This window comes from Pipistrellus hanaki (genome assembly GCF_964339955.1).
Source record: "Pipistrellus hanaki genome assembly, chromosome: 3".
Taxonomy (NCBI): domain Eukaryota; kingdom Metazoa; phylum Chordata; class Mammalia; order Chiroptera; family Vespertilionidae; genus Pipistrellus; species Pipistrellus hanaki.
This window is the reverse complement of record NC_140505.1, coordinates 80,336,467-80,361,232: the sequence shown is the minus strand read 5'-3', so window position 1 is coordinate 80,361,232 and position 24,766 is coordinate 80,336,467. Positions and strand designations below refer to the sequence as shown.

Genomic DNA, 24,766 nt, shown 5'->3' with positions numbered 1-24,766 from the left:
AGCCTCAATCCCCAGTGGGGTGCATGCAGGAGGCAGCTGATCAATGATTCTGTCTCATCATAGACATTTTTGTCTTTCTCTCTCCCTTCCTCTCTGAAATAAATAAATATCCTATATAATAAAAGCCCAGCGATCGAACGGTCGTGAGGGGGAAATAGTTACAGGAGTTAGTCTATTTTAATTTAGTCCTTCTATACTCCTTTATTTTTCCCACTGTGCAGGGTTTAGATATAATTTTAAAATAACTTTTAATTTCCTGTTTTATCACATAATTTTATATGTGATGCTTCAAATCTTTTTTATATTCTGTCAATATACAAATATATATATGTATGTATATATATATATATATATATATGTATGTATGTATATACATACATATAAGCACATACTACTGCCATGTATATACTTTTGGAAAGATAAAATAATTATTTTGGGGGAAAACTTCTCATTTTAATTGGCAACTCTCCCAACACACACACACACACACACACACACACCTCCCCCACATCCACTCCACCATGGGAGAGAGCAAAGATCTCAGACAGAAAGCACCTCACTGTTTCTTCACTCAGACCAAAAGCTGTGAGCCAGGGTGCTGAGCTGCCGCTGATCAAGCAGGGACCTCTCTCCCCTGACAGAGTCCTCATCCTCATTTCCTGACATTGGTCTAGCATGACATGGTGCATTCTTGGGTGGCAATGCTTATTCCTGGAGAAAAATGATCTCTGCTGATGTATCCTTGATTTTACAAATGTGAAAATCTTCAGTACACAGGACATTATCCTTCCAGAACAAGAAATAAACTCTTCTCCACTTGCAAATTCCTCTGAGCCCCTGATCTTTCTGAAAGTGAAGATATATATCCACGGTAACATGGTAGTAAACCAAGCATGGCAACCCTCGGAGTGAGGGGAAAAGCAGGATGACAGGTGGAAAGGCTTTGTGAGGGTCAAACTCTTGTCCCACTATTAATTTAACTTTAGTTGCCCTGAGCCTCAGTTTTCTCCTCTTTAAAATGAAGGTCATACTAGCATATAGAGTTGGTTAGGGGGTTAACTATAATATAATTCCTGACTATAGGGGCCATGGTAAATTTTCTGTTTGTATGAGTGGGGGTGGGGGTGGAATATAGTTCTGTGTGCTGGAATGGATAAGTACTTTTGTCTCGCAAAGCCTGAAGAAGCATAATTTAAACAACTTGCATCCACTGGGAAAAAACATGCTGTGTTTTTAATTAGGAGATGAATGCACCATCGTTTCGCTTGGAGAAAGGAGCAGACCAGAAAATGCTTCTGCACTACTACTCTGACAGGAGAGGTCTGTGCCACATTGTGCCAGGTATGGGGACAGCTTACCCAGCCCCCAGCCAGGAGGTCTCCGTGGCTTTCCCCACAAATGCTCCAGAGGGCTCGGAGCCAGCAGTGGGCGGGAGGTTAAACTTCATCCCTTCGAGTGTCCGACTCTACCACCTTCACCATTACTCCCAAAGTTCTGAGTCTTTAAAATAAGCTTTCAAAGTGCCAAAGAAAGGAATAATTTCCACTTTTATTTCAACACTGAAAATTATGGTGGTTTTTACATAGTTGTGATAATTCTGCATATATTATTTTGTATCAACTTCTTTGTGTTCAGCATTATAGAAAAATCATCCTTTTCCCATGTTCATAGTTCATATGGTCTGCAAAAACACCATCTTCAGTGGCTGAATGATATTCAACATTGTAATTAGCCAGTCCCCTATTGTCGATATCTTAGTTGATACCATTGTTGTTATTGTAAGCAGTACTCTGATGAACATCTTCAGGCATGCTTTTACTTGTTTTATATAACCCTGGGTTAGATTCCCAGAGGAACACTTTAAAAACACGATCCTTAATACTTTTACAATGAATCTTGATTACATTATTTCCAGAGTTCATTTAATAAGTTAAATACTTTCCTAAAATAAACCAAGACAAAAAAAGATGCTTAACTAGAAATTAGAGTGGCAGGGGTATACTTGTATAGCCATGTATAGCTTTAGCCATGTATAGCTTAACTCTCTGTAAAGTTATTTTATTTTTTAATTTTATTAATATCTCATATGCTGCTTGTCTTGAGGCAGGGCATGGACTTGGTGAACTCTGAAATATTCATCAGAAGTTGTATAACTTGATTATTTTATTATTATTATTATTATTATTATTATTATTATTATTTTGCTGACACAACTGCCTTCTGCCATCCCTCACTAATAGGTGTTCTTCTGCTGGCTACAGGTATCATTGAGGCTGTGGCCAAAGACTTCTTCAACATTGATGTGTCCATGGATATCCTGGACATGAATGAGGAAGCAGAGAGGACAGGGAAGAAGGAGCACGTTGTGTTTCTGATTGTGCAGAAGCCTCACAGACAGATGAGAAGGGCAAAGCCAAATAGGTTACAAGATTGTCAGGACATCCAGAGAGACCAACAGGTACTGGGTTTGCTGTGTCCTCAGAAAGCATAGTTCCTCCTGGTGGGAGTGTCAACTGGACCTTCTACTAGTGGATTAAGCAGGGATTCTCATTCTTAGCTATTGGCATTCTGGACTAAATAATTCTTTGTTGTGATGGGCTCTCCTGTGTATTATAGGATGTTTAGCATCACCTCTGGTCTCAACCAATTAGATACTAGCAGCACCCTGTCCCCCCACCCCAATTGTGGCAATTAAAAATATCTCTAAGCATTTCCAAATGTCCCAGGTAGGTGTATGGAACAAAATCACTCCTAGTTGACAACCACTTGTTTAAGGTAACCTAAAGATATGTTTGGAAGTTTTCTGGGGTGTACCTTAGCTTGGAAAATTTTCACCTATAAAAATATCAATATAAAGGTTTTGAAATTTGACCCTGTGGCTTATTTTACAATCTATCCTAAAGTAAATTGACCTTTCAAGTCCTTGGTGCCCTGGGACCAGTTAGGGGTCTGAAGTGAGCTCATGATCCAGTGGTTGGCTGCCTCAGTTGTGACTTCTGTTTAGGCACTGCATATATTAGATGCACAGCTCTCCATCCACATGGCTTGTACAAATATCCAGACAAGCCTGTGGTTCCTGGAGCACACAGTGTTTATATCGTACAGCAATCCAAGCCCACCTCAAATCTGTTCACTGCAGAGTCTACAACCATGGGAAGAGAAGATGACCGTGTGAGATTTTCCTGCCTGCCCACTCTTATAGAAAGTTCTTGCTGCCTTTGAGAGAGAACCAGCTTGAGGATTAATTATATAAAAATGTTGGGGCTTACAAAGTCTTGGTAGGACTGACCTTGCAGCTCTTGCTGTTGCCGTGACCTCAATCATAGCACATAGGGCTTGTGCATCTCCAGTTCCATGACCAGTCATGTGACCAGATGCACATGCTTCTCTCCCTGTCATCTGCAGGCCCTCGAGGCAGCTTTCCTACGGATGAAGGAGAAATATTTGAGCATCTCTGTTTGCCCTGTGAGGAAATCTCGTTGGGAAGTTGTGAGAAGTATAGTCATGTTTGGAAAAGGTGAGTGGGCTACTCTCCCAACCTTGACTCCCAAGGGTGATTGCACAGAAAAGGGCAAAGTCCTCAATGATTGCCGTGTCACTGATTCTGCAGAAATTGGATTTGGCTGGTATGGTTTTTAAATTTAAAACGTCAGACTCTACCTTGCCTCCCTTTGATTTGTGCTGGGTGACATGGAGATACAGTCTCCCCTGTCACCAGGGAAAGCCACTGGAGAGAGAGTTGGGATCGGTCCTACTGGGTGACTGTGCTGAAGAGAAGGAAGAAGAGTACTGACATAGTGTCAAGAACAATGAATCGTCCATGGCTCCTCGGGCCTTCTGCACTGGCACGCATTTCTGGCCTCGAAGTCTGTGATGAATAAGCATGGCGTCCAGTAATGCAAAGGACACTGGGTCGAGAGGCAGTAGAGCAGATTTCTGGCTCTGCCTCTGGGGAGCTGTGTAACCTTGAACAAGGTCCTGCTTCTTCCATCTGAAAAGTGAAGGCCGTAGTCTCTCTGCTGGCTGGTCTCAGCATCGGCACCTAATGCCTGAGTCAGACTGAGGGCTCTGACCCGCCAGGAGAAGGGAGCGGGAGCGGGCGCTGCCTCACCACGGCCCCTGGACCATGATGACGTGCATCTGGGAGAAGGTCTGCGGGGCTCAAAGGGCTGCATTTTAAGTCCCTCAAGCCATGGCACGCTACTCACACACACAATTGACATCCTTTGTCTAGGACATTTTCATATCAAAAAGGCTCCATTTAGAATCTCTACCCTCTGCCAAATAGGGCTGTTGGTTAAATTTTAATGTGCCACCCAAAACTGTCAGTCTCAAAAGCTCCATGGCAAATGTCCCTGACGCTGGCCCAGGCACACACGCTCTGCTCTGTGAGCTCATTGTCTGGCTGTCACTGTTTCAATGCAGACTCTGTTTTCATGGCGAGGCGTAATTGGCCTAGAAACTCTTCAACGGCAGGCAGAAATTTGGCGGGGGCAGGGGCACTTCTCAACCTGGTAGCAAGTTTTCCGTTGGTTTTAATTTGGAAGAGGAATTGCCACGGCCATCTGGAGATGCGGAGGGAGCCGCGCAGGAGCGTGGGGACGGCACTTGCCTGGGAAACATGTAGGGCGCTGCCCTGAGCCCGCGCTGTGCCAGGCTGGGGGCGCCAGTAGTCTGTGAACAGGACTTTCTCTTTTTGCATCCAGGGCATCTCCGGAACACTTTTGAGCCGATTTATCCCGAGCAGCTCTGGATGGAAGTTAAGACGTTCTGCAGTGCTTTTCCTTTCCACGTCGTGTTTGATGAATCAGTAAGGGGCCCTTTCTCTCTGTGGCGTGGATTGGGGGCATTCTGGGCACCTGAGCATGTTGTAGAGTTATTACAGCTGGGAGTGACTTTCAGGTTCCTGAAGAGTGCCCAGGGCTTGGGAGACCAGGATTTGGCTTCAGAGGACCGTGGACATCCTTTTCATTGCAGCAGCCTCCAGAGACCAGAAGGCAGCATCTTCTCAGTAAATCTGGGAAGAAGCAGTGCCGAGAGGTCTGAGCTAGTGCGTGCATAAGGAGGTTTGCCACCAGGGAAAAGGGAAGTGACACTGAAACTCACAATCCCATTAAATAAGGGGACACTGTCCTTAGCAATGGCAGAGGAGTTCTAAATGTGACCACTCATCAACCTTCCGCCACCAGGGGTGTGCCATCCCACTGAGCTTTACTTTCTGCACCTTGAAGGTGGGAAGAGGCCAGTGCTAACTTATGCCACTGCTCTGTGGGTGTTGTGAGAATGACCACTAACAAGTAATGTTGGTCCACTTTCAATTTCCTCGGATAAAATATATGTCAACTAAATTGATTATGAACTCATTAAAAGGCCAATTGGGCAAAGTAAATTTGGCTCAAAGGATTAGTTAAAATGCTATCAGCCATTGTGACTTTCTCCGTTATTTATTTGAATGCTTAAATATGGTAAATCATCCCTTATGAGTGAATTTCTGGTTACAGAGTCTATGGCATTTACTCATTTGAGGATCATCTGAGCTTGCAAAAAATTTATCTAATTGAGGAAATCAAACACCCCATAAGAACTAACTAGGAAATTATAACACAATATACCTCAGTTTTCCCTAATGTCCCAAGGATATCATTATTGCTACTATTAATATTTTAAATTCTGATTTACTTTAAAAATCCATTTATTTTTAAGTTTTGGGAATAGAGTAACAGAAAATTTGATTATGCTAATTCATAAAGTGAGGTTGATGTCTGTAGCCTCCCAAAGTCCCCGTGGTTGTAAAGCTAAGGGTGCTTGGACAGCTGGTATAGCAGTGGGCACTTCATGTAAAGGGTTCTCACTTCACTCCTTCCTTCTGTGTGTTCCCTGGACCCAGCTTACATATCAGGTCCAATGCGATATAATTTTCTAGTTTCTTTATTAATTAATTCTAAATAGGAAGAGAGAGGGAAGTCTCACAGAGCTAGGAAAGCACTATTAGCCCAACTGAGAGTTTTAACTTCTGTTTCTTGTTAGTCAGAGATATGCTTTTGAGTACTTCAAAAATATTGTTTTTCTCTTTCAGAGATTAGCTGCGGATTTGAGTTTTAAAATAACATTTGTTACTCCCCTGGTGTCTGTCTCATTATTGACACCTCTCCCCCCACCAGTGAGTCACACATCACTGATCAGAAAGATATTTCCAAGGGAACGTCCATGGTGCAGGTTGCTTTCTGTTCCTTAGTCTGACATCTGTCCTCTGTGCATAGCTGAGGGTCAAGCAAATGGGAGTGAATATTCAGAAGTATGTCCCAGGACTTCAAACCCAGAAGATTCGATTAGATGAATACTTCTCCATCGTTCATCCTCAAGTTACCTTCAGCATTCCCAGCATCTGCAAATTTATCAACAGTCAGTTTGTCCTGAAGGCACGGAGAGAAATGATGCCTGAAGCATGGAAACGTCAACCCACGCTCAAACTCCGAGGTAGTAGCTCAGCCCTTCGCCCTTGCTCTCTGCTGCTTGGGAGACTGGTTAGAAATGAAAGAGGCAGAGCCTTCCAGTCTCCTCAAAAAAGCTGGATAAAAAGAGGGGCAGGGGTTGCATTCAAAACAGTTATTTTCCTTACATTTCTATTTGGCTTGATTTATAAGCAATATATTTTAATTCCTCAAGTAATTCTGGTTTAGACACAAATAGACTCTAATTATATATCATTCTATGATGCAAAAGATAGACATTAAATTAGTACCAGTAGTACCATGTGCATTATATGGCATGTTTTGTAAAATATTAAAATATATTTTATTTTATATAGAATAAAATTGTGGCCTCTGTTACCAAAATATTTAGAGTGCACATGGTACCATTGGTATTAACATAACATCTATATTTTGTATAATAACCTGATCATTTGACCTATAGTTAATAGGGCACACATTTTGCTTTCATTTTAGTTTCTTTGTGGTAATTTAACATAACATAAATATAGCAAATCAGACATTTAAAAAGCTACTACAAAGATGAAAGAAAGTATCAAATTCAATTCAAACTATAGTAAATAGAGATGCAAAAAACAAAAAAGTTATAAAATATAGCAACAATGACATAAAATATGGGGGGGGGAGGTAAAAATGTATCAACTTAAAATAAATTGCTATAGGTAAAGAATGGTACAGATAAACCTCATTGGAAGCCACAAACCAACAACTTAAAAAAGATATACAAGAATAAAAAAAGATATGAACAAAAAGACTCTATTGAAAACAAATAAACAGAACATAAAGGAAGAGATCAAGGCGGGGGTGGGGAGGATGGAGGAACAGAGGAGAAATATAAAAACAACCAAGACAATTAACAAAAAGTACATGCTTATCAATAATTACTTTAAATGTAAAGGGATTAAATGCTCCAATAAAATGGCATAGTTAAGGTGGCTGAATGGATTAAGAAACATGACCCATCATGTATTGCCTACAAGAGACTCACTTCAAATCAAAAGACACAGGCAGACTGAGCGTGAACAAATAGAAAAAGATATTCCATGCAAATAGAAACAAAAAGAAAGCCGAAGTAGCAATGCTTACATGGGACAAAATAGACTTTAAGACAAAAGTGGAATTGCTAGGTGTTAAGATAATTCAGTTTCTAATTTATTGAGGAATTGCCACATTATCTTCCAAAGCTGCTGTACTTTTTAAATTGTCATAAGGAGTGCACAAGAATCCCAATTACTCCGCATCCTCATGACTGCTTGTTATCTCCTGCTTTTTTGTTTTTTGTTCGTTTGTTTTTTATAATTGCTATTCTAATGGATTTTAACTGGTGTCTTATTATGGTTTTGATTTTCATTCCCCTAATGATTGAGCATATTTTAAAATATTTTTTAATTGATTTCACAGAGGAAGGGAGAAGAAGAGTGAGATAGAAACATCAATAATGAGAGAGAATCATTGATCAGCTGCCTCCTGCACACCCCATTCTGGGGATTGAGTCCACAACCTAGGCATGTGCCTTGACCAGGAATTGAACTGCGATCTCCTGGTTCATAGGCCAATGCTCAACCACTGAGCCACACCACCCAGGCTGATTGAGCATTTTTAATGTGCATATTGGCCATTTGTATATATTTTTTAGAGAAATATCTATTCAAAACCTTTGCTCATTTTTTAATTACTTTGTTTTTCTGTTGAGTTGTAGGAGTTCACTAAATGTTTTGGATATTAACCCCTTATCAGAAATATGATTTGCAAATATTCTCTTCTTTTCCTTGGGGTGGGGGCATTTCACTCTGTTGATTGAGTTTTTTGATGCTCAGAAGTCTTACATTTTTATGAAATCCAATTTATCTAGTTTTTTCTTTTATTGACTGTGCTTTTGGTGTCACATAGAAGAAATCATTGCCAAATCCAATGGCATTAGGTCTTCTTCTGTGCTTTCTCCTATGTTTTATAGTTTTACCTCTTACATTTACGTCTTTGATCTATTTGGAGTTAATTTTTATGTATGGTGTTTGAGGGGACACATTTTCAGCTGTCTTTTTATTAGACTTGTAATTAGGTGTTCCAGGTATAAACAGCCCAGATGTCTGGGAGGAAAATGATCTGCTCTGGGAATCCCAAGTGAGTAGTAGGGTACAGTGATGGAGAAGAGGCTGCAAGATGAGGACCTGAGCTCTGTTGTGCAGTTAGGAACGTTCTAAGTGTCTGTAGTGTCCGGATTTGAGGTTGAGGAAGATCACTCTAGAGGCGTGTGAAGGGTGGGCTGGAGAGGAGAGAAACGGAGCCCTGGAGGCCAGGTGGCGGCTGCCACTGGGGAGCAGGTGGGAAGCTTTGAGGCGCTGAGTGCACTCAGGCAGGGGCACGGGTGCTGATCAGGGATCAGAGGCACCACATAATTAAGGCAGAAACTGGGGACTGGATGTAGGAGTTGAAAACGTGTACTTAGGCTAATTACTAACTTCCTTGCTTGGGTAACTGGGTGATGAAGGTGATTAAGTGAGAAAAGATATGATGTAAGCTCCTTGAGAGCAGAAACTTTCATCAGTTTGAGTCACTGCTATATCCTCAATGTCTAAGACCACACACCTGGCTCATAGCAGGGACTAAGTGCATATGTTATGAAAGAATTAATAAAGAAAGAGAAGATTGGCAGAGGGGATAAAAGGTGAGTTCAGTGATATCTATGTATATAAATACTTAATAGGTATTTTAAAAATCACTGTTAATGGGAATATAAATTGTCACAATCTCTTTAAAGGGCAATTTAGCAGTATGTATCAAAGCCTTAAAATGAACATATTCTTTGTTTCAGGAATTTAATGTATAAAAATATATCCTTTAACATAATAGCCATAATTATACACAATGAGTTACTTTAAGCTTGCTCATTGAATGTTGTTTAGATTAGAAAACAAGATAGAATATAATCAATTCTAGCTTATTGCTTAAATACAATATAAGTCTAGCCAGCAAAAATGATGCATATCTACATTTAATAATATGGAAAAATATTTATTATATATTTTAAATGAAAAATGCAGATTACAAAAAGAATATGCCAAATAACTCTCATTTTAGGGGGCGGGGGGCTAAAAAACATATACTAAATAGAGAAGTATGCAACTATATAAAAAAAAAAAAAAAAGAAGAAGAAGTTCTTACCCTTAGAGACAGCATGGAGGGTATTATGCTAAACAAAATAAGAGAAAGAGAAGTATCACACAATCTCACTCATATGTGGAATCTAATGAACAATATAAACTGACAAACAGAATAAATGCAGAGACATAGAAGCATGGACCAGATTGATGAATCTCAGAGGAAAGTGGGGGAGGTGGGAATAGATTGACCAAAGAACTTACATGCATATATGCATAACCCATGGACACAGATACTAGCGTGGTGAAGGCCTGGGTGGGAGGTTGGAGGGGCGTGGACAGGTGAGAAGTAGAGAGGGTCAATGGGAGAAAAAACAAGGGGTATCTATAGTACTGTCAACAACAAGAATAAAAATTTAAAGAATAATGGTCCTAGCCTGTTTTGCTCAGTGGTTACAGCTTTGGCCCTTGGACTGAAGGGTCAAGGGCATGTACCTGGGTTGCAGGCTCGATCCCTGGCCCTGGTCAGGGTGCATGTGGGAGGGAATCAATCGATGTATCTCTCTGATATTGATGTTTCTCTCTGTGTCTTTATCCCTCCCCTCTACTCTCTAAAAATGAATGGGGAAAAGAGATCCTTGGATGAGGATTAACAAAAATAAAAAATAATATAATAATAAAAGTAAAAATAAAAACACAATAAAAGAAATATAAGCAGACATATACTGCAAAATATTAACAGTAATTATGTGGTGAAGTTATGAGCAAATTTTTTCTTCCACATTTTCCTTTTTTTGCAGTGAATGCATATTACTTTTATACTAAAATAATAAGCATATATATTTTTAAAGAAATGTGTGTATTGATTCTGAGAAGCAAGGTTTCCTCTGGAAATACACACTCAATGTCAGCATGGTGTAGGATGAAGTTGTGGAATGCTAAAAGAGAAGACTACCAAGACAGAACCCTGGCCCTAACCAGTTTGGCTCAGTTGATAGTGTCAGCCTGCAGACTGAAGGGTTTCAGGTTTGATTCCCATCAAGGGCATGTACCTTGATTGCGGACACATCCCCAGCAGGAGGTGTGCAGGAGGCAGCTGGTCGATGTTTCCCTCTCACCGATGTTTCTAACTCTCTATCCTTCTCCCTTCCTCTCTGTAAAAGCAAGCAAACAAACAAAAAACAAAAACCGATGAAATCTATATTTTTTAAAAATACAGAACCCTGGGGAACACCAACATTTAATGAATAAACAACAACAAATCTGAAGGAATAACTGAAAGAAGTAGGGGGATCTCAGGGAGAAAGCAGTGTCAGGGAGGATGGCCTGCTTCATGCAAGCAGCACGTTGGCTGAGGAAGGAGAGTGGGCAGCCTCCTGCAGGAGCAGATGTTTCGAGGCCGTGCAGAGAAAGGAGATGAAGACTTGGAGGCAGGAAGTATAGAAACTTTAACGAAATCTGGCTAAAATGGAAGGAGTGAGACTGCGCCCTGGCTAGAAAGGCTCACTGAGTGGTGATGGTCTGGGAGCCAGGTCCTCCCCTGTTGGTGACTGGCTTTCTTGTCACATGTCTCTCCGTGCTGCCCAGGCCAGATGATCTGGATGGAGTCCGTGCGGTGCATGATATACCTATGCTCCCCGAAGCTCCGCAGCCTGCAGGAGCTGGAGGAGCGCCAGATGCATCTCTCTGACCTCGCCCGCCACGACACCACCAGGGATCTCATCCTGCTGAACCAGCAGCGACTGGCTGAGATGGAGCTGTCCACCCAGTTGGAGCGGAAGAAGGAGGAGCTGCGGATCCTCTCTAAACACCTGGCCATAGAAAAGAAGAAAACAGAGACCTTGCTTTATGCCATGCTACCCGAACACGTGGCCAACCAGCTGAAGGAAGGCAAAAAGGTGGCTGCAGGTAAGGCCCTCCCTCCCTGCCATAGGACCTCTGAGCGTGAGGCAGTGTGCCTTTGTGGTTAAGGGCATAGGATCTGAAACCAGGCAGATCTGGATTTGAATTCTGGCTCCATCGCTTCTGAGCAACGTGATCTTGGGTTACATACCTTCCGTTTATCTCCTGTCTACTTTGAGAATAATAAAAATAATGCAGAAGTGAAATGGGGATTAAATAAAAATGCCTATCAGCTACACCAGCGTATATAATGTTCCCGGAAATTTAAAGCTTCATCCTAAGACTGGCCTTTGCCCAGGGGCCATGCACAGAGTTCTGCACCATGACTGGAAATTAGACACCTAAGCCTTAAACCAACGGGTGCCTCTCCGGGCCCTTCTGGGAGAGCAAGCTGTTTCTGGAAGGAAGGATCTTGTGTTCACTCCGAACGGTCCATTTGTAGTGGGCATGTGTTCCTTCTCCAGCATGCAAGGTGAGCTTTCTTAGTGCCAGGGTGCTATTCCAGGTCCTGGGGACACATAATAGTTTGCAGTTTTGTGGGCTTGAGAGAGAGACACAGAATAAATTGGTGGGGGAGGGCACAGGCATGGCCAAAGGGAAGGGCATGAAGATTTATTTAGGAGCAAGAATTGTGCCCGAATCTGTTAGACATTTTATGTTTGCTATTTCATTCAATTTTCTAAATATTTCTAGGAGGGAGGTGTTATTTATACTGTACAGCTGAGCTAATTTACATTCACCCTAGCTTCTGAGTAAACCAATAAGTTTCTTTAATTCAAAAATTCATGCTCTTTCTACCACATAAGGGGCTGTGGAGACAGATAACAGGGAAGTTAAGAATAAATAGGTGGTGTTGTGAAGACTTATATAAAGTGTGTGGCACTTGAGTTGGGCCATGAGGCTGAATATCAGCAAAAAGGAGGAGGCATTTGGGAGACTGAGATGGTAAGAGGAAAGGTAAGGTCACGTAAAAATAAATACTGCAGGCATTGTCCTTAGAACATGGGGCACCTGGCAAAGTGGCGCCTATGAGGCTGGCAGATAGGATGAGGCTTAGGTGACAGAGTGATGAATCTGGATTACCACGGGGCAGAAAATTGCTTTAGATGTAGAAATTCAATTAAGTATTTTTCTTACAATGGAAGTGAAATGACTAGCTTTATAAATGCTGGAACAATTCTGGTTACAGTGCAGAGAACACACGTGAGGGAGGCACCCTGAGAGCACCGAGAGCACGTCCCATAAAGGTGCAGTTCAGTGCTGAGAAAGGCTTGAATTGAGACAGCAGGAGTAGGAATCAGCAGGATTTCATAACTGATAAGATGGGGAAGGTGAGAGATAGGATTAGTGATGAGTGTAAGGGTTATAGTGCGGGAAGATGCGATACTTTATCGTTAGAACAGAGAGAAGAGGCTTGAGGGCAGCAGAGCCCAGCCAGGTGCAGAGCTGTTGAGTGTGAAATGCCCATGGGAGACTCTACAACAAGACCAACAGGCGGTCAGGAATTGTAGGGAGAGCTCAATGGAAGTTCTGGGACAAAGAGCTGGGAGTTATCCCAGGGGGGGTGGTAGTTCATCACAGACCTATGAATGGTGGAGAAGGTTACCTAGGGGGCATGAGGTGAAAATAGAAGACAGTGTGTACTGAACTTTAGGGGACACCTATTATGTAAAAAGGGGGGGAAACCAATGAAATATATTTTTAAAGGATATGAAGAATATTGAGAGAATGGTAGGCCAGAAACCACAGGGAATAGAAAGTTAGATGAATGGGAGAGTGTTACCATAGGAACAAATAATACAGAAGGCACCCAGCTCTGGTCAAAGAGATATCCATGTAGTTATTCGACACATATTTATTGAGCATCCACTATGTCCCAGGCCCTGTTCTAGGTGCTGGGGTTATAGAGGAGTTCAAAAAGGCCTCTCATCTGATGAAGCTTATCTTCCATTGGAGGAGATAGGCAACACCCTAATAAACAATCTATATAAAGCATCATGCCGTGTAAGTCTTATGGGGTGGAGGGCAGCATTCAGAGTAAGAGGACACAGCTCTAGGAACTGCTATTTTCGATGGGGCGTTCGGGAAAGTTCTCACTGAGGTGGTTCCATTCGAAATGGTAAGACAGAGCCCCGTGGGTATTTGAGGAAAGTGTGCCGGGCAGAGGAAACAGCAGGTGCAAGGGCTGAGCAGGAGGCTGTGCTGGAGAAACAACAAGCAGGCCACCGGGCTGGAGGGAGCTGGAGGGAGGGATGGAGACCTGAGGTCCGAGAGGTTGTGGGGAAGAGCAGGTCCCCTTTTCGGCCAGGGTAAGGATTTTGTGTTTGAATTTGAGTGTGTGGACGTCATGGAAAATTTGAGGCAGAGGAACCAGGGATCTGACTTAAACAGGTCATCTGGCTGCTCTATGTAATTAGCAAGCATGGCAAAGGAGCTGAAACAGCCAGATGAGCTAAGGACATGGTGAGGATGTGGGAGTGTCACCGCTGTGCTTCATGGTGACGTCTCTACCAGCCTGACCCTGGCCTCCTGTAGTTCAGGCTCTGCCCACCCAACCCAGCCCGTTTCTGACATCCCACAGCACTTGGCACATCTTATTGAGTATCTGTTTTCTCTTCTGTCTCCCTCTCTAGACTGGGAGCCTCTTAAAAGCAGGGTCTGTGTCTGCGTCACGTTATATGGTTTTCCCAGCAGGATGACGAGCTCATAGCGGGCACCCCATAAACGTCAGTCAGCTGGGTGAATGGTGAATGGTCAGTGGCATCTGGCTCCTTTTCCTCAAGGCATAGTCAGATTTGGTTCACAGGGGGCACTTGAATTTAGAATTCGTGAAATTATTATCCTATGCCATTGGCTATTACTAATACCCGGTTTCTGTCGCAGGAGAATTTAAAACCTGCACCATCCTCTTTAGCGATGTGGTGACGTTTACGAACATCTGTGCTGCCTGTGAACCTATCCAGATCGTGAACATGCTGAATTCCATGTACTCCAAGTTTGACAGGTTAACTAGCATCCACGACGTCTACAAAGTAAGTGTCCGTGTCCTGCAGGGCGGGCGTGTGTGCTCCCAGCAGGCAGGTCCTCAGTCACAGGCCTTTCTCTTTACTGGTCTGGTGTTTGATGTGGATGAGAGCAGGGTGAGAAGGAAGAGCTCAATGGGAACTGGAAGTATTTTATAAATTTTAGTTTCTTAGGAATCCCTCAGAATATCCGATATTAAGATGCTTGAGGGGTGAGGTGGGGGTGGGCACACTGTTTTCCCAGAGAGGAGTTCTCCTGCTCCTTAAATTCAGCATCAAACCCAACCCCAGATAATGCATATTGAATACACAGCATCGTTCACCTACTCCAGCAGCTCCTCTCCCCTGGGAACTGTTTCCACCAGAAGCAGAGAGGCCTTTTGGCTTCCTCTGGGTGGTTTTCTGTCATTTTTCTTCCACCTCCTTCTTCACACTCCTCATACCCCTAGCAAATAATTACCACCTTTGATATGGTCCTTCTACCAACATGTGAAAAACGACAGAAATGTCTAGTGATATGTGTGGAGCCTCCAGGAAAACCTCTGATACCCTCTTTCCCATCACAGGTGGAGACCATAGGAGATGCTTATATGGTGGTAGGCGGTGTGCCAGTGCCTGTTGGAAGCCATGCTCAAAGAGTGGCTAATTTTGCTCTGGGGATGAGAATTTCTGCGAAAGAAGTGATGAATCCTGTTACTGGAGAATCCATCCAGGTAGAGAGCACCTGGGTGGTTGCTTCTTCTTATTTGTCTGCTTAGATGCTTCCTGGTTATGTTACAGGAATTCCAGTGAATGGTTTCTCCCAGCTCTTCTCTTCTCTTGCATATGTTTCTAAGTAACAGAGATATTAGTCAGGATATTATTGTTCCAACTCCTCTCAAATTTCAGAGGAGGCTTTGGAACCCAGGATTTTCACATGATTCACTGCAAGTTTCTCTGTCCATGATTTAGGACAGTGCTAAGCACGCCTCCTCGTTTACTTTGTGGGCTTCCATCCATGTTGGAAGCCAGCTCATTTATAATTCCACTTTTGTGTTCACACATTTCAACAAGTGGTCAGGTTTACTAACTAGCCAACTTTTCCCGCTTAGAAAAGTTGTGAATCCAACTTGCTGTTTGACAGGTTCAGAACTCGGGCTGAGGCGTGAATCTGTCCCCAGCCAGCAGGCCAGACACCACGGTGCCGTAAGATATTCAGAACAGCTTTCCCTCCCCACGTGGCCATTAGTGAGGCATCTGCTCTCCTTTCTCGCAGGAAGCTGCTCCTGCAGCTAGTTTGCTCTATAAAAGTTGGGCAATTTAGGAAATGAAAAGTAAGTGTCCCCTTCTGTCTGCTCAGCAGATCCTAATTGGCCTGAGATGACTTAGAACAGTTTTTGCCTTTTAAAATTTAATCACTTCCCTGCTCTAATCAGTCAGATCTTCAAGTAGCCAACTAAAAAGGAATAAAACCAATTATAGGATGGAATAAACCCTTATGCAGGAGTCTCTGAAAATGTGTTCCACTCACCCTCACCACACTAATTTTGAAGCTAAGAAATGCTGCAGATACTGGTCCTTGTGTCCACTGTGGTCTTCTGAGTAAAAATTGGCTTTAGGTAATTACAAGAACATTATGTCCACAATACTGGGCCTGTTGTATGCACACAGATACACCCGTTAAATAAAACCCCCAATATAGGAAATAATAAATTAAGATGGGAGGTAATGAGGGAGTGGAGATAAGAGATGTGTTTAAAGGACTAATTGGAGTTATCAAAGAAAAAATAATTAATTGAAAATACACTGTTGTGTAAATAGTGTGTGTGTGTGTGTGTGTGTGTGTGTGTGAAAGAAGTATAGCAACAGAGGTATATATCATGCTTCAGCTGTAAGAATAAAATTAAACAGTAAATTACTGGAAACTCTCATGTAGATTTACTAAGGGGGGACAGAAAAAGGTATTATCATTTCTAAGGTAAGAATAGGGACATAATTAGGAGCATTTTAAAAAATATATATTTTATTGGTTTTTTACAGAGAGGAAGGGAGAGAGATAGAGAGCTAGAAACATCGATGAGAGAGAAACATTGACCAGCTGCCTCCTGCACACCCCCCACTGGGGATGTGCCCGCAACCAAGGTACATGCCCTTGACCAGAATCAAACCTGGGACCTTTCAGTCCGCAGACCGACACTCTATCCACTGAGCCAAACTGATTTCAGCAGGAGCATCTTTAAATATCCATCAGAACAGCATGCCATGTGGGTTTATTTAAGGCAGTAGGAAAAAGACTAGAAACATTTATTTTCTCTCATAATATAATTGTCCTGCATTTCTTTTTCTTTCTTTTTTTTTTTTTACAAGATAATGAAACAAAGACAATTTTATTCAAATTCTCAAAAACTTATACTCAATGTGCTATTTCTAAAATGTATGTCATCCTTTATGTAATGACTTATTATTTTATCTTTCCTTTATAGCTGTTGTTGTTTGTGGGGTGTTTTTTATTTTTTGGCTTTTCTTTATAGTCCTTCAGTAGAAGCCAGAGCCTTAAGTTGATCAGTTAGCATCTTCTGGCCTACTATTCTGACTAAGTATCTTCTCAATATTCATGGCCAACATCTGGCTTCTAAATGAAAGGCTTTTGGTCTTTTCAATCACTCACTGATAGGGTGAGACTGTACTGTTACCATAATCATGAATAATTTAGAATCAATCTTGGCATCCAGTTTTGCATTTCTAATCAAATTTACAATCCACCTTTAGCTTATTTTGTTGTCGTATTCAGTTTATTTCATACTTAATTTCTACAGTTTTAAAATTAGTACTCTTTGAAGTCTATCATTTAATTCATATAGCCTTTAATATACATTTGCTGAGGTCATACGATGCACGAGACAGTATTACTAGGTGCTTTGAAGGATTCAGAGAAATATATAACAGGCTCCTTTTCCTAGAGGAATTTATAATCATAATTCAGGAGAGGATCTATAATGAAAACAAAACGAAAAGTAAATCTGGTTAAGATGTAGAATGCTGCAAGAGACTTCTATTTCCATACTAGAACTTAAAAAACAAAAAGCAAAGAAATATAAATGAGCTAAATTCTAGAAAATGTCAAGCCCTTTCAAGGAGAAGACACCCATAATTACACTAAACACTAGTAGAGCAGCAGAAGTGATCCACCAGAATCGAGGTTAAGGAGATTTTAGTGAACATGTTATGGCCACACTGAGGCTGAAATGGCAGGTTAGAATCTCCCAAATCTTGTCTTTGATATGTCCTGGCCACAGAGGCTATACCCATCTACCACCTCTTCTCCATAGGCCTTCACCAAGTACATAGGTTAGTCAGCCAAAGGCAAGGGATAAGGCAGGACAGTGGGAGAGATCTCAGTTCCTGAGGTATATAGGGCCTTCCCCAAATGCAAGGCAGTGGCCTATGGAGGGATGGTGCTAGAGTAGAAGAACTAAGAGAAATCCCTCTGAGGTACTCTTGTAGTTCACCAAGTATATTACAATGACCCTTTGAAGTCTGGAGGCAGAGAGAAATCTCCTCAGATAGGGAGAGCCATGGTAGGACTGATGAGGTTCTCAAAACTTTGCTGGTGTTCAGATCCCCAGCTCTGCTGAGTGAAAGCCTTATCCAGACTTTGTAACATTTGAAATCAGTGCTCTATAGAAACCAGCAATATATCTGGAAAAAGCCAAGACCCCACTCAGATACAGATAAACTCATTTAGCCTCCACTTTAGCAGTCTAACGACGAATGAGTGTAAACTTTTCTGGTGGGTAAATATTACCTACCTCAGTCTCTAATGTACTTTCACACACAATATGGGACATATAATTAAATAATTTAAAATATGAGATGCAAGAAAACACAAGAAAATGGTAATGTAGTATATAGCCAAGACAGGAAATAGTTAATAGAAGCAGGTCTGTAGATGGCTTAGATATTGAAATTATTAAACGATTCTTGAAAATAACTATGATAAATATTGTGAAGGATCTACTGGAAAGGGGGAAGAAGTTTGAATCGATTGGAAACACACACATATACTCTCTCTATTATCTCTCTATTTATTCTCTATCAACCTATCTATTAATCAGTCTACCTATCTGGCCCATGGAAATAAAAACCATTATATCAGAAATCAGAAATAAATAATTCATTTTATGGAGTTAAAAGAGACTAGACAAAGTAGAGGAAAGTATCAAATATTTTTAAAACAAAGCAAGGAATCATCCAAACTGAAAAACAAGAAATTATCCAAATTGAAACACAAAGAAGAAAATGGTAAAAAAAAAAAAAAAAAAAAAAAAAAAAAAAAAAAAAGGCAATATGAAATGGATCACCATATATGGAACAGGAGTCCTAGAAGGAAAATAGAATGAATGAGAATGGCTCAGAAAAAAATATTTGAAGAAACAATGGTTAAAATTTTTCAATATTTATGAAAGATATCACCTCACATTTCTAATAGCTTAGCAAACTAAAACTGGATCAATACAATACATATAATATTTTGTCAAATATATCAAAAGTCCTACCAGTGCATTAAGGCAAAAACTGGAGAGAAGTAGAATGATCAATATTCACAGCCCAAATAATAGTGCATCTAATAAATCTTAACAAGCTATAATAAGTTACTATCTAAATAGTAAGTCTACCAGGGTCTCACTATGAAAGGACTATACACAAAAAAAATAATTGAAATTTTATATTCTAAGAAGAAAAAGTTAGAACATTAAATAAAACTAACTATTTATATCTAGTCTTAAATCTTAGAAAAGAATAAAATTGAAAGACTTAGAATACAAATCTCAAGATTAATTCTAACACTAGAGTAATAGTGACAGGGTAGAATTGGCAGAAAGATTAAAAAATAAGTCATTGGAGCAGTATAGAGTGCCTAGCAGTATAAAGTATACATATTTAAGGTCCATTAATTTTTGACCAAGGCATCAAATCAATTCAGTGTGGGAAGGAACCCTTCTTGAGAAATGTTTCTGTTACAATTTAATATATACATAAAGAGAAAAATGTACATCAAACCTCCCTCAGTATATATACACAAATTAATTTAATATGTATCACAGACCTAACATAAATTCTAGAACTATAAAGCTTCTTTGAAGCAAATATAGGAGAATAGCTTCGTGTCTTTGGGGTAAGCATTTATTTCTTAAATAGGATACAAAAAGCTCTAACAGTAAAATAAATAAATAAATAAATAAATAAATAAAGATAAACTTTAATGCTCTGGGCCAATTGTGTCCCTCATGAAATTTATATATCTACATGTAACCATGTACATAGGGTTATTCAGCCAAAGGCTAGGGTTAAGGAAGGAAGAAGAAAGAAATGTTCACAGATCATTATTTGGAGGCAGGGCCTTTAAAGGGGTGATTACGTTGAGATGAGGAGTTAGGGGGCACTTTAATCCAGCCATACTGGAGTCTTGATAGGAAGAGAAAGTTTAGATACATGAACAGATACCAGGGATACATGCACACAGGGAGAAGACTGTGCAAGGATACACTAAGCAGTGGCCACCTGCCAGCCAAGGAGAAAGGCTGCAGAGAAGCCAAACCTGCTGACATCTTGATCTTGTACTTCCAGTCTCTAGAACTGTGAGAAAGTAAATTTCTGTTGTTCAAGCCACTCCGTTTGTGGTATTTGGTTATGGCAGCCCTAGTGGACCAATATATTCTTAGAATTTTTACATTTCTGCATATTAAATAAATTGAATATACAAAATCACGAAATGGAACAAATATAATATATATATATATATAATATATATATATATATATATATATATATAGAGAGAGAGAGAGAGAGAGAGAGAGAATTTCAATATATTAACAATAAAAAATAAACAACTCAATTTTTTAAATGAAAAAAAATATTGAAAAGGCTTTTCACAAAAGATATATGAATGGACAATGTAAACATATATAAAAATGTGTTTAGCAGCATTAGCCATCAGGGAAATGCAAATTAAAATCACAATGAGATGTCATTTCACACCCACTGCAAGACCAAATGGTGGTGATACTGAGGACAACTGGAAGTGTCACAGTGCTGATAGGAATGTAGAATGCTTTCAACTTTTGAGTGTTTGGGGGCAAAGCTTCTTTCTCTTTTCTTTCTTTTTCCTTTGGGAACATTAAATATACATCTATCTTGTGACCCAGAAATTCTACTTCTGGGTATTTACCTGAGAAAAATGAAAATGTATGTCCATAAAAGGATCAGTACAAGAATATCCCTAATAGCTTCAAACTGGAAATAACCTAATGTTTATGTTTGGGAATAGGAGACTGAATAAATAAATTGTGATATATTCTTACATTAGAATAGTATTGAGCAAAAAAGGAATAAATAACTGGTACATACAATAGTATGAAGAAGCTCAAAGACATTATACTGCATAAATGAAGCCTGATTCAAAATAGGATATCCTATATAATAAAACCCTAATATGCTAAGTATCCAGGCGACTAGTTGATGGTTCAACTAATCAAAGGGCAATATGCTAACAATATGCTAAGGCTGCTCAATCGCTTGCTATGACATGCACTAACCACTAGGGGGCAGATGCTTCAACCGGTAGGTCAGCTTGCTGCTGGGGTCTGGCCAATTGGGACTGAATGAGATGGGCCAGACATGTCCTGGAGCCTTCCCACAGTCCCTCCCAGCTGGCCAACCTCCCACATCCCTCCCTGGCCCCAATTGTGCACCAGTAGGGTCCCTCGGCCTGGCCTGTACCCTCTCGCAATCTGGAACCCCTCAGGGGATATTGAAGAGCTGGATTCAGCCCGATCCCACAGGCCAGGCTGAGGGACCCCACTGGTGCATGAATCCGTGCACCCAGTCTCTAGTACTATATAATACCATTTATGTGAAGTTGTAGAACAGGCAAATTAATCTATGGTCAATGAAATAAGAAGGTAATTGCCTCTACAGAAAGGATAGAACTGAACTGTAAGGGGCCCAACATATTTATGAAGTCTATATTAGCTAATCTATAATTTATTTTGATGGTGGCTATAGGATATATGCATTTCTTGAAACACTTAAGATCTTTTATTTTATGTAAATTATTCCAGAGTTTAAAAATAAGAGCAAGAACATTTGATGGTCTCTTTTCAGTGAGGTTCTCTCTTTACAGATCAGAGTAGGGATTCATACTGGACCGGTCTTAGCAGGTGTTGTGGGGGACAAGATGCCACGGTACTGCTTGTTTGGTGACACTGTGAACACAGCTTCAAGGATGGAAAGTCATGGGCTTCCTGACAAAGTGCACCTCAGCCCCACAGCCTACAGGTAACCCTCACTTACTCATGCTTTCCTCTGTCCCTTCTCCTTCCAGAACTTACAGAGGCCTAGCAGCCAGGAGATGGGGAGTGGAGGAAACCTGTGCTTTCTCTTCCACGCCACACTAGCTTACAGAAGACATTGTGTCAGACAATAGACATTGTTGAGCCTCTACTATAAGATAGCTTTGCTCTCAAGGAACCTAAAGTCTAGATGTATATTTAATATTACAAAAAAATAGCCCAGAGACCAAATCCAGCCTGCCACTTTATGTTTATTTTTGTAAATAAAGTATTACTAGAACACAGCTATGCTCTTATTTACATACTGTCTATGGCTGTTTTCATGTTACAACAGTAGAGTTGAGTAATTGTGAAAGACTGTATAGCCCACAAAGCCAAAAATATTTACTATCTGTTTATTTGTTTAAAATGTATCTTATTGATTTCAGAGAGAGGAAGGGAGAGGAGAGTTAGACACATCAATGATGAGAGAGAATCATCTATTATCTGCCTCCTGCATGCCCTTACTGGGGATGGAGCCAGCAACCACGGCATGTGCCCTGAGTGGGAATTGAATGATGACCAGAATTGAATGGTGATTCATGGGTTGATACTCAACCACTGAGACATATGAGCTGGGCTGCTACCTGTTCTTTTACAAAAAAAATGTTTGCTGACCCTCAGTCTAGTGGAAGAAGAAAGAAATATTCACAGATCGTTATTTTAAAAGTGTGATAAATGATAAAGATATACATAAAAAGATACTTATGGTTTTTTGAGAACTTACAAGAGGTCACATTCTGTCCCAAGTTTTTTGTTTTTGTTTTTTACATATGTTAGTTCATTTATTGTTATAACAATTCTATGAACATATACTATTATTATTCTTATCTACAGATGAAAAAAAAAAATCAGGCACTAAAAGGTTAGTAACTAGTTGCCTCAGGTCACAGGTAGGCTGGGAAGGAGTAGAGCCTGGATACAACCCAGGGGATCAGCCGGGAGGGAATTACAGTGAGTGCCATGGGGCAAGGGTGCCTAACCCATTAAAGAAATTCTTTGTGGAGGAAGATATTCCTGAGTGGAATCTTAAGCAAGGAGTTTCAGAGTCAGATTTAGCTCAAATTGGGGTATTGGGAGTGAAAAATAAGCAGGATAAACACTGAGGTAGAATCAGTACAGAGATTTATAAACAATTTAGCTTATTGAGGGGCTGGGGCTTACACAGTAGGTGAGGAAGAGCCCTTAAGGAAGGTGAGAGCACAGACAGTGGCAAGGCCAGGGTCCTATTTGAGCTCTCTCTCCACTCACCAGCAAGTAGCACAGATATGAGCATTAAGAAATGGGAAAGAGAAGACCTGTTAGGGTTTAATTTGAATCAGACATTGGCAGTGGGAATTTAGGGGAAGGTAAAATTAGCCAAACTTAGTAATTACTACAAATGAGAATGAGAAAGAGAAGAGGGAGATGCCTCTTATGTCTCCCAGGTCTCCACCTTGGGTGGCTAGGGCCTGAATCTCACCGTCTGAAACAGGGCACGTGAGAGAGTCCGGTCATCGCGGCAGATGGAGAGTTTGGGTGTGGGTGTGTTGAATTCAAAGGGATTGTGGGATATCTTAGGTAAAGGTGCAATGAAATGGATGAATAAAATTTGACGTGGAGTTGTTGGTTGGGGGTCCAGACTTGGAGTAAGCAACACATGGGTGGTAAGTAAGCCGTGAGAGGTGGTAAGATCACCTGGGGAAGGATGCAGTGAGGAAAGAACAGTGGCAGGGGGAGAAAGAGGAGCCTGAGTGTGAGGTGGAAGAAACAGAAAAGAGCCAGGCATGGAAGTTCAGGGTGAGAAGTTCCCTTGTGGATATTTTTAGGGGGCAGAAATTGAACAAACATGACAAATCTAGTAAAAGGGCTGAAAAATATTCACCAGAGGTTTTGGGGAGCATTTTCAGAGGTTGTGGTAGAATTGTGGGGATAGACTCTGGATTATGGGTGGAAGGATAAAAAGAAGAGAAGATTTTTATGGGGATTGAAGCAGGAGAGAATCAAGTGAGAGAAAAAAAATTGTTTCTATTTAGGATGAAAAAAATCTTAGCATGCTTATAGGCTGAGAGGAGGGTGCAGATGGAGAGGGAGCTGAAGATGAGGGGAAAGTTGGCTGATGGGGCCTGGACCTGAGGGGGTGGTAAGGAAGCATGAATGAGGTGCCCTTGAACAAGACTCCTCATCCTCTGAGATTGGGGGAAAGGACGGATGTGGTCAATGAGATGAGACTACAGTGCTTAAAATTTCATAGATGAATCAGGTCACAAATTAGGAGGTACAGTCAACTGCTTAAGAGTGAGGAGAGAAGGTGCCAAACAAAGGAACTTGAGGAGCATGGTGAATGTCCGAAACCTCCATGAAACTGGTCCGGGACAAGGGGAGGGTGATGAGTGCTGAGACCTGGCTGAGGCAGCTGACCATGAATTGGAAACTTTCTAGTTCGCACTGCTCTGTGGTTCTTCTCCAACATCTCTCAGTGGCCAGATAATAAACATTTTATAGTTTTTCCATAACTATGTCTCTTTCCATGGCCCCCTTTTTATCCTTTTCCTGGGTTCCTTGGCAGTCAGAAATCAAGGAGTAACTTGAGTAGTTTGGATGAGCATGATGACACCTGGGGTGTATTGGGGACTTTGAGAAGATGGAGAGAAGTGGCCTGATCTCCTAGGAGCCCCTTGTTTCAGAGCCATGCAGAGATGGTGCACACACAGGCATTGGGGTGTGATTGTAGAGGTGTGAGGGCTGCGGGTATGAGCCGTGTGCTAGAGGGAGGGAGGTGGTGATCAGGTCACAGCGTTTTGGTGGGACCCTTATATTCTCCCTCTCCTTTCTGCACCGGTTCAGATGTCTAAACTCATGCCTTCCTCCTCTCCCCTCCCCACTGATGTCTCAGAGTCCCA

General features: G+C 41.1%; 1 protein-coding gene across 1 annotated transcript in view; it reads left to right on the top strand.

Moving 5' to 3' along the window:
• LOC311620680 (guanylate cyclase soluble subunit beta-2-like) overlaps nucleotides 1-24,766 on the top strand; it is a 56,963-nt gene that overhangs the window by 18,935 nt on the left and 13,262 nt on the right. The window contains exons 4-12 of the mRNA XM_084880222.1: nucleotides 1,242-1,341; nucleotides 2,262-2,458; nucleotides 3,406-3,517; nucleotides 4,707-4,810; nucleotides 6,261-6,477; nucleotides 11,177-11,497; nucleotides 14,375-14,523; nucleotides 15,081-15,227; nucleotides 21,677-21,831. Coding sequence (XP_084736348.1) covers nucleotides 1,242-1,341; nucleotides 2,262-2,458; nucleotides 3,406-3,517; nucleotides 4,707-4,810; nucleotides 6,261-6,477; nucleotides 11,177-11,497; nucleotides 14,375-14,523; nucleotides 15,081-15,227; nucleotides 21,677-21,831 — 1,502 coding nt within the window. The remainder of the gene's footprint in view (nucleotides 1-1,241; nucleotides 1,342-2,261; nucleotides 2,459-3,405; nucleotides 3,518-4,706; nucleotides 4,811-6,260; nucleotides 6,478-11,176; nucleotides 11,498-14,374; nucleotides 14,524-15,080; nucleotides 15,228-21,676; nucleotides 21,832-24,766) is intronic.